Raw genomic sequence first — 18,803 nt, 5'->3', positions numbered from 1 at the left:
CTTGAGCGGCTGAATGACCTACCCCTGCTCCTCTTCCTTGTGTTACTAAAGGAAGTTTCAGGGGGAAATTGAGACGCGGCTGATAGTTAAGGCAGAAGGAGATGACACCGATCTTTCTATTGGTTTCTTTAGCCTGTCCACCTGGATACTGGGGCCCAAACTGCATCCACACCTGTAACTGCCACAATGGAGCCCACTGTAGTGCTTACGATGGGGAATGCAAGTGTACACCGGGATGGACTGGACTGTACTGCACACAGAGTAAGGACCTGTTTGATCTCCCACCAGTCACTGGCTGACACTGTATAAACTCAAGTCTTTCTTTCTCTGTGTTTCTGTCTCTCTCTCTCTCTTTCTCTCTCTCTCTCGCGTTTCCGAGCCCCAGCTTATTCCCTGGCCCCTCCATTGCATTCCCGCTGGATTTAAATTGGGAGTGCACCATTAGAAACTGTTTTGAGTGTTTATTATTTTGGATTTTGGTGCTTTGTGGCACACTAAGGCTCGGGGATCAAGAAGAAAGAAAACTTTTACAAAGCAATGCTGGAAATCTGAAGTAAAGACAGAAAATGCTGGAAGTACTCAGCAGGTCAGGCAACGCCTGGTGAGAGAAAACCAGAGTTAACATTTCAGGTCTGTGGTCTTTCATACGAAGGAATTTTTGTTGTATTTGTGTGAAAAATCAGCGCTGAATTAATTATCTTGTCTGTCGATCATTATCATACTGCATGGTCACTTACATCTTTTTCCTTACTCTTGTGATTTCTGTGCTTATCTTTTATTGCTGCTTTCATTGTATGAAACCCTCTGTTATGTTAATTAATCTGAACCTGTGCGAGCTAACAACACCACAGTGAGGGCAACAGGGTGTCTGGGATCTGAGTGAACAGGGCCATCAACGGGGTATCTCATTAACCAATCAGACTGTGGGATTCAGAAATAAACAGGGTGAGGATTGAGAAGAAGGGTGGATTAAAGAGAGTGAATTCAATATCAAATCAGCTAGAGAAAGAGAAATAAATTGAGGGAAAGAAAGATCAGATCGAGAGACGGAAAGGAAAAGCAAAAAAAATTACAATGTTACATTATTACGATCTCCAACAACAGTTAAAGCCTGAAGGAATGAGACTCCACACTTGTACCTGAGAGATTAATTAGCCCATTGTTTAAAGGGTATTTATGCTTGTAATGATGACTTAACTTTTGTGGTGTCTTTAATGGGAAACTAATAGGGAAATACAGCAAATTCCTAAAAGAAACCAGGGAAGATGAGAGTGTAACACTGTTTTCTTGAAGCTAATGGTGGGGCGGCACAATATGGGCAACAACTTTAGGATCTTCACATTTAACAGTGCCATGAGCCTCGTCATTACTTTAACCACAAATTCGGGCCTGTTATCTATGCACCAGTGATTCAATTTGAGATGATTTTTGCTGGCGGCCTTTCATGTTGCTGTTTTCTTTCTGTGACCACAGGGTGCCCATTGGGTTATTATGGCAGAGAATGTGGCGAACTGTGCCAGTGTCAGAATGGAGCAGACTGCGACCACATCTCAGGGCAGTGCACCTGTCGCATCGGATTCATGGGTAAACACTGCCAACAAAGTAAGTGGGGAATTGGCTGGATCGGTGGGGAAGGTGGAATCCGGGTGGGAGGGTTTGAGTGGAAACAGGGCAGAGGCGCCGTGGGCTGACTGGCCTCATCCTGTGCTGCATCGTTCTACGATCCCATACGTGATGATCACCTTTTTGCCTTTCGGCCCATCGTGGCTGTTCTGGCTCTCTGTAAGAGCAGTTCACCGGGTGCCTCTTCCCTGCCCTTTCCCCGCAGCCCTGCAAATCTTTCCTTTTCAGATAATGATCCAGATCTCTTCTGAAAGCCTCGAGTGAACCTGCCTCCACCACGCTCTCAGGCCATGCCTTCCAGATCCTAACCACTCGCTGCGTGAAAACATTTCCCGGTGCTATTTTTTTTTTTTGCCATTCACCTTAAATCAGCGACCTGTAGTTTTTGACCATTCCGCCGATGGGAACAGTTTCTACTCTGTCCGGATCCCCGAAAACCTCTGCCTAATCTCCTTTCGACCCCCTGCCCAAGGTGATAAACCCAGCTCCTCCAATCTCCCCATGCAACTGAAGTTCCTCCTCTCTGGAGCCATTTTCGTGACTCTTTTCTGAACTCCCTGCGATGCCTTCACATCCTGTGGCACAGAACTGGACCCCATACTCCAGTTGAGACCAAACCAGTGTTTTATATCAGTTCGAGTTATATAGTTTCAAGTAACAGCCCGCGCCACTTAAAAGTATCCACGTCTAAAAGGAGCAGCGGCTTATTTTGTCCCAAAAAAGGCTTAACCATTACCCATTTACATTAATGCCAATTTCAAACTTGCTGCTTACAGGGCGGAGTTTAATGGCTCCGAATCGGTGGGAACCGCGGCTGTAAAATATGGCAAGCCGTCCAAAACACCCATTGCTCGCCACAGGACCATAAGATCCCTCCGGTGTGAAATTCCACCCACAGCGTTTTAAGCCCTGTGCTTATTTCAGGCAGGAAAGGCTGCGCCTTGTTATGGTGCCCTGCACGCACTAAAAGAGCCTTATTATTATGAGCTCGCCCTTAAAGCAATAGCCCCCTCTCCCCCCCCACCCCGCCAACCTGCCCCCAGAGAGCATTGTCAATCTCCACCCACTGCCACAAGGGTAATTAGGGATGGGCAACAAATGCTGGCTTTGCCAGTGACACCCACGCGCCCCGCCATGAGCGAATGAAAGAAAGCAAAATGCTGCAGGTGCTGGAAATGCCCAGCCGGCCGGTCTGGCAACACCTGTGGAGGGAGAAGCAGAGTCAACATTCCAGGTGTGTGTGACCTGAAGTTTAAGTATTTTCACGGTTTTTAAGCCGGTTAAAAGACAGGGGAATGTTGTGGGGGGGGGGGGTTGATGGTGTCTGAATGATAGAAGGGATGATTGTGCTTAAGCAAAAGGGGAAGGCAGTGGGACAGGTAAATGGGCCTGGAGGAACGTGTGACAGAAGAACCATTGCCAGCACCTGCTGTCCAAATCCAAAAAAGTGGGCAGGAATTCCAGGCTGAAATGGTTAAACTCAGTGCTGGATCCAGGAAGGTTATAACGTGCCCGGTGCAAAGGTGAGGCCTTGTTCCTCGACCTTACTCGGAGATTCAGCGCAGGAGGGCTGAGGGCAAAGTGGGAGCTGAGCAGGAGAATTAAAGCGGCAATTTTAAATTGACGCCTTGTCAGAATGGGAGAATTAGCCGCGAAAGGCAGATGTTTCATTGCTGAGCGTTTGGCCCCTACTGCCACAGTACTGATGCCCCATCTTGTGGCGGTATGTTGAACTGCAGTTCCAGGTGCCGATTTGGATGGGTTCAACAGCAACAGCAGCTTACATTCGTATAGCGCCTTTAAGATCGTGAAGCATCCCAGGTGCTTCGTCGGCAAGATTATCTGGCAAAAATTTGAGAACTGAGCCACGTGGGGAGATATCAGGGCAGATGGTCGAAAGCTGGATCAAAGAGGTACAGTGAAATCGCAATGAGTCAAACTTGGATGATACGGAATTCCAGTTGTGTTAAAGCCATCAACCATTCCCACTGGCAAAATAACAAATCCCAAAGAACGATGCCGTGATAAGCTAGAATTCCACACTGGTAACTCCAAATTGGCCGAACTTGTCTAAGCTTGTCATATGACCGTGCCAACCAATCAGAGCGGGGTTAGACCACACAAGAGCATGGAATCACGGCATGCTGGGATTGAGATTGAGAGCTCCCCCTGAAAGAACGTGCAAAGCCTGCGAGCAGGCCTAAACCTGTGAGAAAGTTAAAAGCGCCGTCGGTCGGAGATTGGGTTCACACAGGTTACGGCTGCACAAGGTGTCGGGAACAAGGAGGAGCAGCGCTTTTCGCTCGCCTGCGGGAGGTCATCACGGAGGTTCTGGCAGGGATAACCACGGAAGCTTCCGTCGAGGGTGGACCATGCCGTACCCTGCGCGACGGAGCTGAGAGATGACGCCATCGTAGGTGCAGCACATTCTTCAACCTAGGAGCCCGGGGACCCTGAAGAGTCCGATGAAAGCCCACCCGCTCACCCAAGCAGAAAAAGATTACGGAATTTTCCCGGAGGAAACTCCCAACGTTTTTCAATGTGAAGCTTTGTCCCTGTGCAAGGTCAGGCCATTGTAAGGTGTGGACAAATTGAATAAAGGCTTTTTCACACGCTTACTACTTCACTGTGTTTGCATTCGGCATTTGGATTTGTTGTTGTTGACATCGACAGCGTTTGTAGGTATATCAGGTCACTTAGAGACGCATTTTCATGTGGGAGTGGTGCCTCCTCGGCTGTCATGAAACTCCGCTTAACGCAAACCTGTGGGCAGTTTCCCCGAGATTCGACTCATCAGGACGTTACTGTATGTTAAAGGAACGTTTTAAAGGAGGAAAGTGAGGGAGAAGGGGTTTGGGGATGGAATTCCAGAGCTTAGGACCAGGCAACTGAAGGCACGTTGTGCCGGGAAGGAGTGTAGCATTGGAAAACATACCTCCCACCTGTTACAGGCATGCCCATTACACAGGGTTACCGGCTACGAATCTGTAAATTTGGAAGATTTTCTATGGGACAGATTGCCGCCAAATTTCTTCCTTGTTACACCCATCAAATGTGCACATTGGCACAGAGAGGAATATCAGTCCCAGTACTTGAATTGTGCATTTTTAAAGTAAATCTCTAGCGAGACATGAGAACTAGTGAGCAGATTAACTTTGGGATGGCTGTTGCAGATCATTATTAATGAGATATGCCGCCGTAAGATGTTATTTTCCAGCTTTGTTATGGGTCACAGCTTTGATTGTCATGAATCACCATTTGTCAAGCTGCAGCTCAGTGTGTGTCAGTCTTGCCTTTGAGGTCAGAAGGCTGTGGGTTCAAATCCCTAGAGTGGGGCTTGAATTCAGATTTTAGGCTGACACTCCCTGTGCAGCACCAGTAGAATACTTCACTGTCAGAGGTGCCACATTTAGCATGAGCTGTCAAACAGAGCCCCTTCTTCCTTCTCCAATGAACGTAAGCAATCCCGTGGCACTATTTTGAAGAGCAGGGGTATTCTCCCCAGCACCCTCGACAATATTTATCCATCAATCAGCGTTGCTAAAACAGATTACCGGCTCATTATCGCATTGTTGTTTTCTGGGAGCTTTCTCTGTGCAAATTGGCTGCTGCACTTTCCGACATTACAACAGTGACTATGTTTCAAAAGTACTTCATTAGTTGTGAAGCGATTCGGGATGTTCTGAGATCGTGAAAGACGCTGTATAGGTGCAAACTTTTGTCTTTTCGATGAAACATTGGGACCCCACTCACCAAAATCTCTGGTAAACTATGGGCTGGGTTTTACGGGGTGCCGCAGACCCCACCACCCTAGCTAAAAGGTTGCTGGGGGGAGCCAGCCCACCATCCCATGGCTGCCCTTCAGAAATGTAACACTGGGAGCGGCGCTAGTTGCTCTAAGTGTGAGTCCTGTGCCCCATTCTCGGGAGGAGGGGCCTGCCTTAGAGAACTGACGGCCAGCCGGAGCGGTGGCCAATGCTGGGACTACAGGCAGTGCCACCACACTGAGGAACCCAGATAAGTCCAAGTCGGAGGGGAGGAGGGGGGAGGGGGGTGGGCGGGGCTGGTCTCAGCGATGGGGGGAGGGGGATTTGGTGCGGGGGGGTGCGCGGTGGATGGTGTCACGTTGAAGAGGCTGGGGGAGGGTTAAAGGGGGTGATGATCTTGAGGGAGGTGGGGGCAGCGCCACCAATGGTCCCCAGGACCCACAAAGGAGGCCCACTCTTGCCTGACACCAACATGCGCCGACAAAGTTGTCGGAGGGCAAGCGGGCGTGCCTCTCAATATCCCTCCCACTCCCTGTAAAATTTCAGAAGGGTTGGGGGCAGGTGGGTGGGTGATGGGAAGACCACCCGTTGGATTTTACGTGACCCCTCCCCCCCCCATTTTCAAACCTACCAATGAGGGAGCGTAAAATCCAGCCCTATGTGTTGGCCAAGTAAAAGATATTTTGATTTCTTGAACAACGATGAGCGGGTCTTGTGAGACCAGTCTGAAAGACTGGAGACCCCCCAGGGGTGTTTGAATGCCCGATCTGACCACCCTTGATGTTGATGTCTTGCAGGATGTCTGCCAGGGACCTATGGTTATGGCTGTCGACAGGTGTGTGACTGTCTGAACAACTCAACATGTGACCATATCAAAGGGACTTGTTACTGCAGCCCAGGATGGAAAGGGTCAAAGTGTGACCAAGGTAAACTGTTCACTCTCAGCCCAGTCACCGTATATTATATCGGTTCACAAGCTCACTTGCCTTCTTAAACCTTGGAGATTAATGAATCTCTTCAGTTTCAATTGCTACATGTTTATTAATAAATACATTTCAGTATAATCCAAAGCACTCAGGCAGACAGAAGGCTGCTTTTTGGAATGGGGGTGCTACATAGAAGTTAGGGGCCATTTGGCCCATTGTGTCCATGTTAGCATTTACCCTCCATGCGAACAAGTAGTTCCAATCACATTTCCCTGCCTTGTTCCCATGTCCCTTCACCTACCTTTCCAATCTAGTCCTGAATGTGGTCATGGTTTCTGTCTCAAGCACTAACCCTGTGAATCCCACAGCCACACAACTCTCTGTGTGAAGATGCCTCTCTTGCCCTCTGTTCTAAATCTCTTACAGTTAGTTTTTTTTTATCTATGACCCCCCTCCTTCTTGACCCCTCACCTTTTGGAAATGATCTGCTTCTATCCTTACATAGCTTCCAGGGCTATGGGCCAAGCGCTGGAAAATGGGATTAGCATAGTCAGATCTTTGTTGGCCGGTGGGTACACGATGGGCTGAATGGCCTCCTCCAGTGCTGTAAACGTCTATGGGTCTGGAAACATTTCAATCAGATCGCCCTCATAATGTGTTTTTCAAATGACAAAATAAATCACATTCTCAGGTCTTCCTTCATATTTGTATTTCTTCACAGCCAGCAGCTCCCTCATGAATCTTTGCCTTTCTAAGGCCTCAATATCCTTCCTATTGAGCTCTAACTGAGCTCTTATTGTGTGATAAAGGCTCATCGTTTTCAGTCGGCTTCAATGTCCTAAACCTTGCGATGAAACTTAGAATTTCATCAGCCTTTTGAGCGGCTGTATTATCCTGGTGTGCGGCTGCTTCAACCCTGTCTTCCCCCAAATCTCTTTGCCCTCCAGCGGCAATGAATCCACAGATATTTACCAAAGTGCATCACCTCACACTTAATGACATTGCATTCCATTTGCCGCTGTTTCCCGTCACCTTGACATCCCCTATACGCCATCCTTTGGATGACTAAAGAATTGACCATATCTTCGATTTTGGTATCAGGTCAAACACGTGAACAAAGGAAGAGGGAGTACCAGCACCTGGAATTTCCCCTCCAAGCCACTCACCATCCTGACTGGAAATATATCGCCGTTCCTTCACTGTCGCTGGGTCAAAACCCTGGAACTCCCTCCCTAACAGCACTGTGGGTGTACCTACACCACATGGACTGCAGCAGTTCAAGAAGGCAGCTCACCACCACCTTCTCAAGGGTAGTTAGGGATGGGCAATAAATGTTGACCCAGCCAGCGAAGCCCACATCCTATGGGTGAATTAAAAAAAAATGTGTTCACATTTTAGCTCCACGTCCTTTTGATCCCTGTCCATACCATTGCCCTGTCCATACCATTGCCCACCCTGTGAAGGGGCGCGGTTGGCTGAATTTAATGGCCGTGACAATGGGCCCATCTACTGGCAACCCCGCATAGCCATTCCTGGGCCCCCTGATGTCATTAAAAGTCATTTAGGTGCTCACTTGCCGCCATCAGAGTTCCTGGCACCGACACAGCAAATATCCCACCCCCAAGAGCTGCCCGCCAATCAGGGACTGGCAGCTCTTCAGAACCGGTGGTGCCACCAGGAGCAGTGGCACCATCGGCATTGCAGGAGCCCCGGGTGGAGGACCATTGTGGAGGCCCTGGAACACAGGTAAGTGGGGGGAGCCTCATTGATGACAGGCAGGAAGGCCCCGAAGACAGCAGCCTGGGCGGGGGTGGGGTGGGGGGGGTCAGTTTAAAGGGCAGGGGTCAGTCTTTCCACTGCTGTAACAGCCCCTTGTCATGGGCTGATCCCGCCAATGCGCCCCGGCAGGAGGGGGATCACCCATGTGGCGTGACGGCACCCACAAACCCCCACCCCTCCCATCCCACCCCCAACCCTCCCACCCCCACCCAAACCCCCCTACCCCCACCCACACCCCCCTACCCATACCCCTCCCACCCCCACCCCCATACCCCACACCTCACCCCCCCACCAGAACCCCTCCCACCCCCACCACCAGCCAGACAACCCCCATCCCCACCCTCACCCCACCACTCTCAACCCCCCACCCCCACCCCACCCCACCCCTCCTAGCCCCACACCCCCACCCCCACCGCCCCCACCCCCACTGCCCCCACCCCTCCCATCCCCACCCCTTCACCGGTAAAATGCCAGTGGCAGCAGAATGAGACCCTTTCGGCCTTTATTGGCCTGGGGGAGGGAAGGCTGACCTCAAGCCTTTTTGGCCCCGCCCTTGGGGGTAGTCGGGAAGGCGATGGGCTCTCTACCACCTCCCCCCACCCTTCCTGCCCATTCAACAGGTCCACCTGCTAGCCCACCCCCAGGTGACGAGGGGGGGAGGGTGGGGCGGTGGTACTGTGCAGTAAATCACGCTCGATGTCGGCTTTTTGTCACGTTGGAGATCAAAAGCGCTGTGACTGAACACACCATTGATCAATTTAGACAGGAGGCCAGGAGTCCTTGTGGACTTCTAACTCTATTTAAACTCGCGTGTGCTGGAGTTAATAATTTGATTTGAATATCTCAGGCTCCATGGAATCACGCTTCAGTGACGGCTGCTGTGGTTGGGTTGACTCCATAGAGGCTGGGAGTTTTTTAATCAGTTGGTTACACCTCATGTATCACCGCTAACTGCAGGCTCCACTCCAACCAATGCGCTCTCTGCCTGCGAGTGGTACAATCGGGCAAAAGAAATTCCGGAAAATCCCTCTCTAATCCCCGCCAGGAACTCAACCCAGGAGCAACGGGGCTGATCCTGTGTTGTAGATACCATGTCATTAAAAAAAAATAAAATAAAATGTTTTTGCTCGTTTCTTTCCAGCCGGCGTTATAATTGTGGGAAACCTCAACAGCCTTAGCCGGACCAGCACGGCCATTCCTGCCGACTCCCATCAGATCGGGGCCACGGTGGGCATCGTCATCCTTCTCCTGATTGTCCTCTTCCTCCTGGTGCTCTTCATAATGTATCGCCGGAAACAGAAAGGAAAGGAGGCCAACATGGCAGCTGTCACCTACTCACCCGCCCTCAGGGTCATGAACGCAGATTACTCCATCACAGGTGAGAGACTCCCAGCGCCCGAGCGGCCAAATATTGATCAGCCGCTAACGTTCATGGTGGACGGACGCCAATGTTATTCCACAGGGAGCAATAGTCGGCCATCCGGCCCCCCCAAGCCTGGTCCGCCATTCAGTTAGATTACGGCTGATCCCCTATATTAATCGCCCTGTCTTGGCTCCATTTCCTTTTTAATACCTCACAAAAAATTATTAATCTCCATTTTCAAACTTTCACTCGAGCCCCCCAGCCTCAAAAGCTTTGCTGGGGGAGAGAGTTCCAGATTTCCACTCGGAGTTCCTCCGGCCATCACCCCTGAAAGGCCTGGCTCTAACTTTGAGGCCACAGCCCCTTGTTCTGCACTGGGTCTCCCCCCCCCCACCCCTCCTCCTCCTCCTCCTCCACACCCCCCCACCCCCCCCCCCACCCCCACCCTCAGCAGAAGAAATGATTTCTCTCTATCTACCCCTCAAATCTTTCAATTATTTTAAGCACATCGATGATGTCACCCCCCCCCCTCCGCTACTAAACTGAAGGGAACTGAAGCCGAGCCTATGGAACCCGCCCTCGTAATTTAACCCTTGCAACCCAGGAGCCCTGGTGAAACTTCACTCCGCTCCCTCGATGGCTAGTGGATCCTTCCTGAGGGCCAGTGTCCAGACTGAATGGAGTTACTCTGGATGTGATTTTGGGTTTGCAGACTTCATCTTAGTGGCTTAAACTAAAATATCTGTGTTTTTGTGGGTATTCATTCTTCACGACCTGTGTCAGCAAGGCACCAACCCAACACACACCGAGAAATCGGGAGGTGTTCAGTATTTCCTGATGAATTTGATGGACCAAATAGTGAGCCAAGACTAGTTAATAGGCTGAGGGCGGAGACAGTCATATTTTTCCTTGGTATCATGTTAGAATCCTGCTTTGAAAAAAAATACAAAAAAAAAATGTTTATGTTTAAAAGCTCATTGAGTTGTTAATAGTACAGACTGATTTAAGAACAGGAGGAGGCCATTCAGTCCCTTGAGCCTGTACCACCATTCAATGAAATCATGGCTGATCTGTGACCGAACTCCACCTACCTGCCTTTACCCCATATCTCTTAGATTCTTGTTAACCAAAGGAATTATCAGTCTCAGGTTTAAAATTAACAACTGATTGAGCATCTGTTGCCATTTGTGGAAGAGAGTTCCAAACTTCTACCACCCTTTGCGTGTAGAAGTGTTTCCTAATTTCACTCCTGCAATTCCTTATATGCTACACGCCAATGACAGGCAGCAAGAGCGGCAGAGATTCCCGGTCAGCCATGTGATGTTAAGAATATTGGAGCCATCACTATCCATAGCTCCAGACTCCCTGAGTGACCTGCGACACACCACCACCACCACTCAGCTGTCTACTATCAGTCAATCTGTCCAGAATGGGGATCAATGGGGTGTACAGAGATCTCAGTGGACGTAAATATGACTTAAATATGATTTGCTACAACATTAATGCCCTAGGGTATCATAAAATTCTATTTGAAGAGATGCTTAGCTTGTCCCTGAGTACACACATTTTGATACACTGGAGCGTCTCAACAATGAGCTGATTACCTCTTCGGATACACTTTCCGATGCACAAGTACATTAATGTTCTAATAAGTTGTATTTAAGTTAGTATTTAATTCACATTTAAGCCCTCCTCCAGTCCAGTTTTAATCGTTCCACCATTGGTGGTCGGGCCTTCAGCTGCCAATGCGCTAAACTCTGGAATTCGCTCCTCAAACCTCTCCGCCCCTCTCTCCCCCATTTCTCCTCCCATCTTTCCTCGTCTAACTCTATCATTATAAATCTTCTGTTCTTTCTCCCTCGTGTGCTTATCTAGCATCCCATTAAATGTGTCCATACTATTCACCTCAGACATTTCCTGTGGTAGTGAGTTCCACGTTCTCGCCACTCTCTGGGTAAAGAGGTTTCTCCTGAATTCCCGATTGGATTTATTGATGACTATCTTATATTGATGGCTCTCTAGTTATGCTCTTCCCCAGAAGGGGAAACATTCTCTGTGTATCCACTCTATCAAAACCTGTCAAAATGTTAAAGACCTCTATTAAGTCACCCCTCATCCTTCTTTTTTCCCACGATGAAAGCAAAATACTGCGGATGCCGGAAATCTGAAATAAAAACAGAAAATGCTGGAAAAGCTCAGCAGGTCTGGCAGCGTCTGTGGAGAGAGAAACAGAGTTAACGTTTCAAGTCTGTGTGACTCTTCTTGAAGAAGAGTCATACAGACTCAAAACATTAAAGTTTAACATTTTATTATGTCAAAGGTGCAAAATAGCTGCACGTTGTTGTTTTGTAGCCTGGAGGTAACACATCAAAATGGTCCAATTCGTGCTATTAGCCGACTCAGGGAACAGTTTAATGACCAAAATTACAAACGTGAAGGCACTTTCTGAATCTCATTGACTGTTTTTCTGTAGAGAATATGCCACCAGGTAATGCTGGGAATGCAAACAGCCATTATTTCTCCAACCCAAGCTACCACACTTTAGCGCAATGTGGGAGCCCACCTCACACCAACAATTGTCAACGTGGCACGTCTGGAAAGGTAAGATATATTCACTGTAAAACCAAGTTATAATAGTTACTATTTCAATTACAACTGAATGACAGTTACTAACAATTGTCAACCTGACAACAACAATTGGCTTCAGAAATTAGAGAAATTTAGGTTTTGCAGTATTAAAGAAGCAGCCTTGTTTGAACAGTGGTCAACTTTAGTAGCAGGATAACGCATTGTGTGCTGCATAGAATGGCATAGTGTACTTATGGGGAAAGAACCCAGGAATTAATTGGATAGTCCTACCAAAGAGCCATCAAGGGCGCGATGGGCCAAATGGTTTCCTTGTGTTATGTATCATTCTATGAATTACAGCACAGAAACAGGCCATTTGCCCCAACTGTTTGTGGGTTCAAGTCCCACTCCAGCGGCCTGAGCACAAAAATCCAGCCTGACACTCCCAGTGCAGTACTGAGGGAGTGCCGCCCTGTCTTTTGTTAAACTGAGGCCCCAGCTGAATGGAAAAGATACCATGGCCACTATTTTGAAGAAAAGCAGGGGAGTTCTCTGTGGTGTCCTGGGCTGATATTTATTCCTCAATTAACATCACTTAGAAACAGGCTGTCTGGTCATCATCAGATTGCTGTTTGCGGGAGCTTACTGTGCAGAAATTGGCTGCTGCATTTCGCATAACAGTGACCTCATTGCAAAAGTACTTAATTGATTGTGAAGCACTTTGGGGTTTCCTGAGAATGTGAAAGACACTATATAAATTTAAATTTTTCATTGCCTTCTTTTAATATATGCTAACGAGCTGCCAGCACCTACAATAAGGCACCTTAGACGCCTTCTAAACCCACGACCGCTACCACCTAGAAGGACAAGGGCAGCAGACACGTGGGGCAGAATTTTATGCCAGCAGGATTTTATGGTCCGGCCGTAGTCAATGGACTTTTGAACAGTTTGCTGCACTTTACTGTCCTGCTCATGCAGCAACTGGAAATTAAAATTAAAATTAAAATTCCGCCCATGGGAACACCACCACCTGGAAGTTCCCCTCCAAATCACTCACCATCCTGACTTGGAAATATATCACCGTTCCTTCATTGTCGCTGGGTCAAAACCCTGGAACTCCCTCCCTAACAGCACTGTGGGTGTACCTACACCACTTGGACTGCAGCGGTTCAAGAAGGCAGCTCACCACCACCTTCTCAAGGGCAACTAGGGATGGGCCATAAATGCTGGCCCAGCCAGCGAAGCTCACATCTCATGAATGAAAAAAAAACATGGTAGGCTGAAGATTGCAATGCAAATTATGGCCTGGATTCAAGGAATCTGTCCCCTGAATCCATTGTCAAATAAACCACTCAATGTAAAGCCACAAACTCAACAAAAATGGCAAATAGACATGTGGCTATTGAAACTGTAACTCTCAGTAGTAAACAGTATTAAGCTGAGAATAAATTCTTCTGATGCTGTATTTTAATTGCTCGTTTTTAACTCCACAGACAAAAAACAATCAACTCTTCGTAAACATCAAAAACATCAAGAGTCAAGGAAAGCAAGGCTCTGTTCTGGACTACACAGCAACACTACCTGCAGACTGGAAACAAGGTGGATATCCTAATGATCTAGGTATTCCAATTTCTAACTCATTTTTAGCTGATGAATGCAATGGCGCATGTAATGATACTCAGATTTGATTGGGGAAGAATGAATCAGATATTAACAGGGGCAGGTTACATAGTTTTGGGTGGGGGAGGGGACAGAGATTCAGATGGGAACCCCGGAAATCTGGGTTTCGCCACATGCTGTGGAATTTTAACTCTGTAGTGGATGGCCTTTGGCTCTGACAGATTCTTCACTTGGAAGTCAGCCAGGTTAACAGGTTTGGCTTACATTTGAGTGGGAGGACCCCAGAGTTGGGTGCTCCAAGGACCAGGTCAATCAAATCCCTGACACCAGCTGGGGGTGGGTCGGGATGGGGATTCTGGGTCCAATCCCAAACCACAGGGATCTTCATACAGGGGGACAGGATCTGATGGTGGGGTCGGCTGGGAGGCCTAGGAAAAAGCATTCCCTTTCCTCTTGGCCCACAAGCAGTGCTGTAAAGGAATTTACCTTCTCCCCAAAACTGCCCGTTCCTCCCTTCCCATGGCCTGGCAAACACAGCTGCCAGCCTCATTAACGTATTTAAACTTGCCTTCTGGGAGCTGGTTGGCTGCCCACCCCTTGTCCCACCCCTATAAAAGCCTTAGAGCTGGCTTTCCAACTGCTCAAAGTTTTTCCTGGTGTAACGTTTACAATGATTACAATTAGATTTTCTTGGTCTATGCATCATTTTATATCAAGCTGCTACATAGGAATGGGAGGAGGCCATTCACACCCCTCCTCTGCTCTCCCATTCAATTAAAACATGCTTGATCTGTACCTCAACTCCGTCTACCAGCTTTGTTCCGTATCCCTTAAAACCCTTACCCAACAAAAATCTCTCAATCTCAGTATTGAAGTTTTCCATTTACCCTCAGCCTCAACAGCTTTTTGAGGGGAGAGAGTTCCAGATTCCAATTACCCTTTATCCTGACATCACCCCGGCCGGCGGGGAGCCGATCCCTGCCGGAGAAGCGGGCCCTGCCCCCATTTTAAGTGGGTGGGCCAATTAAGGCCCACCCAGCGTGATGTCTGGTGGGAAGCGCTATGCGCTCCCTGTGCGGGTGGAGGGGAATCCCTAAAGGCAAGAGTGCGCTCTTTCACGCATGCGCACGACAGAGGGCACATCCCCCTGAGGCTAAGTGCAGCCTCAGGGAGATCACTTCCACTTTGAAAAATATGAAAAATAGAAAAAAAAAAGCCTTACAATTCCCTCTCATGTGACAATGTCCCGTGAGATGGGACATGTTCATAATTTACACAATAACTTTATTAAAATTTTTAAAACCCTGCATGAAACTTCATCCCGCCACTGGATGAGGTTTCATGTTTTTTCTATTCCTCGCCAGGGCTCCTGGCCTGCTCACCAACCTTAAGGTTGGACGGGCAGGTCCTTTACTTGTTTAAATGATCCTGTCAATGGCCTCAATTGGCCATTGACAGGTTGGCGGGCCCGCAGCTGATTTTGCTGTGCCCCCGCCTTCCTGAAAATTTCAATGAGGCAGGATGACGTCAGGGGTTCAGCCTGATGTCATCCCGTGTCATTTTATGCGTCGGCGAGCGGGCCCCGCCCCCTGCTCACTGACGGCAAAATTCTGCCCATTAAGCTCACCCTGTAATCTTATATACTCAAGGAAATACAAGCCTAGTCTGTGTAACTAGTTCTTGTAATTTAACTATTTAGCATAATACTCCAAGGCGGGTATCTTTTCTGAGGTGCAGTCCCCAGAACTGAAGTCAGCTACTCCAGATGATTCATATCCTGCCTCAGAAACTTATTGTGTTTCTATTTACTTACAGGCAGTGCATTCGGTATTGACCGAGGATATGTTGGAAAATCTCTTAAAGGTACAGTTTTAAATGGCTTCTTTGCTCTGAAAGCTTTCACCCACCACCCCCCAAAAGTCCAAGCCTGGGAAAGTCTGCTGGGCAGTAGACGAGAGAGCTTCTCAAATAGCAATAGTGCCTCATTGCGCAGCAGGAAACAATTATAGGGAGGAATGAATTATTGTTCAATTAATTCTGGGTTGTGGCATCGGGGCAAAGCTGGCATTCATTGCCAGTGTCTAGCTGCCCTTCAGAAAGGTGGTGGTGGCACGCGCACAGTGTTCCAGGATTTTGACCCAGCGACAGTGAAGGAATGGTGATATATTTCCACATCAGGATGGGGAGTGGCTTGGAGGGGAACTTCCAGGTGGTGGTGTTCCCATATGTCTGCTGCCCTTGTCCTTCTAGGCGGTAGAGGTCACGGGTTTGGAAGGTACTGTCGAAGGAGCCTTGGTCAGTTGCTGCAGTGCATCCTGTAAATGCTGCATGCTGCTGCCACTGGGCACCAGTGGTGGAGGGAGTGCATGTTTGGTGAAAATCCAGCTAACGTGCATAATTGAGGGTTCCTGGTGATGTTACGGTCTTATGGAGTTATGGTGGTGGAGTGGGAAGTGCTTTGGGGACGTTTACCCCCAAAATTTGGAATCTGGCCAATTGAATGATGCCACCAGATCAAAGGAACATTGTCCCGAGTCTTGAGAAGCTGTAAAATTGGCCATGGCAAACTGATGTTCAGCCAATCAGGGCCAGTTATTCATAACCTCAATCCTAGGTCTAGATGAGGAGCTTGGAATTCTGGGGAGGCAAAAAAAAAGTCAAGTTCAATGGTAACTTTCAAAAAGAGAATTAGATAAACATTTTAAAAAGAGAAACGTGCAGAGCTGTGGGGAAAGAGCAGGGGTTTGGGACTAATTGGATAGCTCTTAAAGAGGGCTGGCCCCGTTATAATGGGCCGAACAGCCTCTTTCTCATTCTATTTAAGCTTAATGGCTTTAAGCAAAATAAGTTGCAGAACAGCTTAAGTCTGGAATATTGAGAAATTGTGTATAAAAGTACAGAAAAAATTACCAAAAAATTGAAAAGCGAGAGGAAGTGGAAGAAAGAACAGGTGGAAAATGAGACAGTAGGGAGAACATAAGCATTTCAAATATTGTATTTAAAAACTAATTTTACTGAAGCATAGTAGTGCCAGTAGAATAACGCTAATCTTGATGTTTGAGTGGAATTATTGCTATAATGTTACGGGTTGGAGGTTTTAGCATCCAAGGGTGAATGACCAAGGAACTGTAGAGCCCAAGGACACAATGAAACCAAGGAACATGAGCTCTTCAGAGCTGGGAAAGAGGTAATGTTCTTTCCCTGTGATGAGGGATGTAAGTGAGCGAGGGAGGGGTATGAGGGAGGGAGAGGTATGAGGAAGGGAGGGGTGTGAGGGAGGGAGGGGTTTAGGAAAGCGACGACTACAGGAGAGGGAGAGTTATGAGAGAGGGAGGGGTATAGGAGAGGGAGGACTACAGCAGAGGGAGGGGTATGAGGGACGGAGGGGTACAGATGAGGGAGGGATGGGTATAGGAGAGGGAAGGGTATGAGGGGGGAGTGGTACATAGGAACATAGGAGCAGGAGTAGGCCATTCAGCCCCTCGAGTCTGCTCCTCCATTTAACCAGATCATGATTGATCTTCCAGCCCAACACCATCTTCCCACACTATCCCCATATCTCTGATGTCACTGGTATCCAGAAATCTATCGACCTCTGCTTTGAGCATACATGTAAGGGAGGAGGGTGTGCAGCTGATTGTGGAACGTTATTGTGGTAATCTAAGGTGCAACACACCTTTAAGAAACTGTAAGCAGATTGACCATGTGATTGTATTACCCAATTGCTGTGTAGCACGGGCTACATTGTTAATAAGTAGTTTTAGAATGGGTTTTGGTTTGAGAAGCAGACATGTGTTCGTGCTCCATTACTTATGTGAATAAACAGCATGTGCTTCATTTTACAATGGTCTCTTCGTCTACATCATCTTGATTACCAACCCACTTACCAGTAGATAGGCGTGCACTGTGTTCGCTGAACAGGGGGCCTGATAGAAGGAACATAACAGCCATCCAAAGTAAATTATGGCCATCAGATGTATTCTTAACACAAAAGCAAAATACTACAGATGCTGGGAATCTGAAATAAAAACTGAAAATGCCGGAAATATTCAGCAGGTCAGAAGACATCCGTGGAGAGAGAAACAGAGTTAAAGATTCAGGTCAATGACCTTTCATCGGAACTCTCTGATGAAGGATCATCGGCCTGCAGTGTTAACTCCGTTGCTCTCTCCACAGCTGCTGCCTGATCTGCTGTGGTGTTTTCATAAATTCAATCAGCCTTTTGGATTTTAATGAATTATTTAATTTTAACTTTTCAGATCTGGTGAAGAGTTCAGGCTGTAGTGCCAGCACCTGCTCACTCAACAGCACTGAGAACCCATACGCCACCATCAAGGACCCTCCAGTCTACACCTCTAAAAACTCCGAGTGTGGTTACGTTGAGATGAAGTCCCCGGCTCGCAGGGATTCACCATATGCTGAGATTAGCAACTCCACTTCAGCAAATAAAAATGTCTATGAAGTTGGTAGGTATTGGGATCATCCTCGTCGTTTTAGTAACATCTTTGTGAATAAGTTAGAGACCAGAATATATCTGACAATTAACTACATTTATTGTTGTTTCAAAATAAACCATTTGTCTTAAGAGTGCATACAGAGCAAGACAAACAGTCCTATATGTATAATCAGGTGTAAAGAACCACCAAGGAATATTGAGCAATGCCTATTCACATCATTCACGGCATTTCTCCTTGGACATGCAAAAACTCCTAAATGAGTAAAGCTTCATATCTTTCTTTATTTAAAACAAACATACATTGTCCAGTTCTCGCTGAGTTTACCTTTGGATATTTTACAACAGATTCAAGATTCAAGATAAGTGGCAGAAGGTGTAGGGGGGACATGAGGAAGAACTTTTTTACACAGAGGGTAGTGGGTGTCTGGAATTCACTGCCCAAGTTGGTGGTACAGGCAGAAACTCTAAACTTTTAAAAAAAGTACCTGGATCTGCACCTTAAGTGCTGTAAGCTGCAGAGCTATGGGCCGGGTGCTGGAAGGTGGGATTAGAAAGGGCACCTGGGTGTCCTCGGGCTGGCATGGACAAGATGGGCTGAATGGCCTCCTGTACTGAAACTTTTCTATGGTTCTAACACTTAAGTTGGCAAACAGATTGATATATGATGTGCATCCTGGTTATTTTCACCTTCCATTGTCTGC

At 47.7% G+C, this 18,803-nt stretch overlaps 1 protein-coding gene across 1 annotated transcript in view; it reads left to right on the top strand.

Moving 5' to 3' along the window:
* Window positions 1-18,803, top strand: part of megf10 (multiple EGF-like-domains 10) — a 176,436-nt gene that overhangs the window by 154,869 nt on the left and 2,764 nt on the right. The window contains exons 17-24 of the mRNA XM_078559641.1: window positions 133-261; window positions 1,474-1,602; window positions 6,188-6,316; window positions 9,237-9,473; window positions 11,932-12,059; window positions 13,520-13,646; window positions 15,462-15,509; window positions 17,906-18,112. Coding sequence (XP_078415767.1) covers window positions 133-261; window positions 1,474-1,602; window positions 6,188-6,316; window positions 9,237-9,473; window positions 11,932-12,059; window positions 13,520-13,646; window positions 15,462-15,509; window positions 17,906-18,112 — 1,134 coding nt within the window. The remainder of the gene's footprint in view (window positions 1-132; window positions 262-1,473; window positions 1,603-6,187; window positions 6,317-9,236; window positions 9,474-11,931; window positions 12,060-13,519; window positions 13,647-15,461; window positions 15,510-17,905; window positions 18,113-18,803) is intronic.

This window comes from Cetorhinus maximus, chromosome 2 (assembly GCF_964194155.1).
Source record: "Cetorhinus maximus chromosome 2, sCetMax3.hap1.1, whole genome shotgun sequence".
Lineage (NCBI taxonomy): Eukaryota > Metazoa > Chordata > Chondrichthyes > Lamniformes > Cetorhinidae > Cetorhinus > Cetorhinus maximus.
This window is presented reverse-complemented; position numbering and strand designations above follow the sequence as displayed.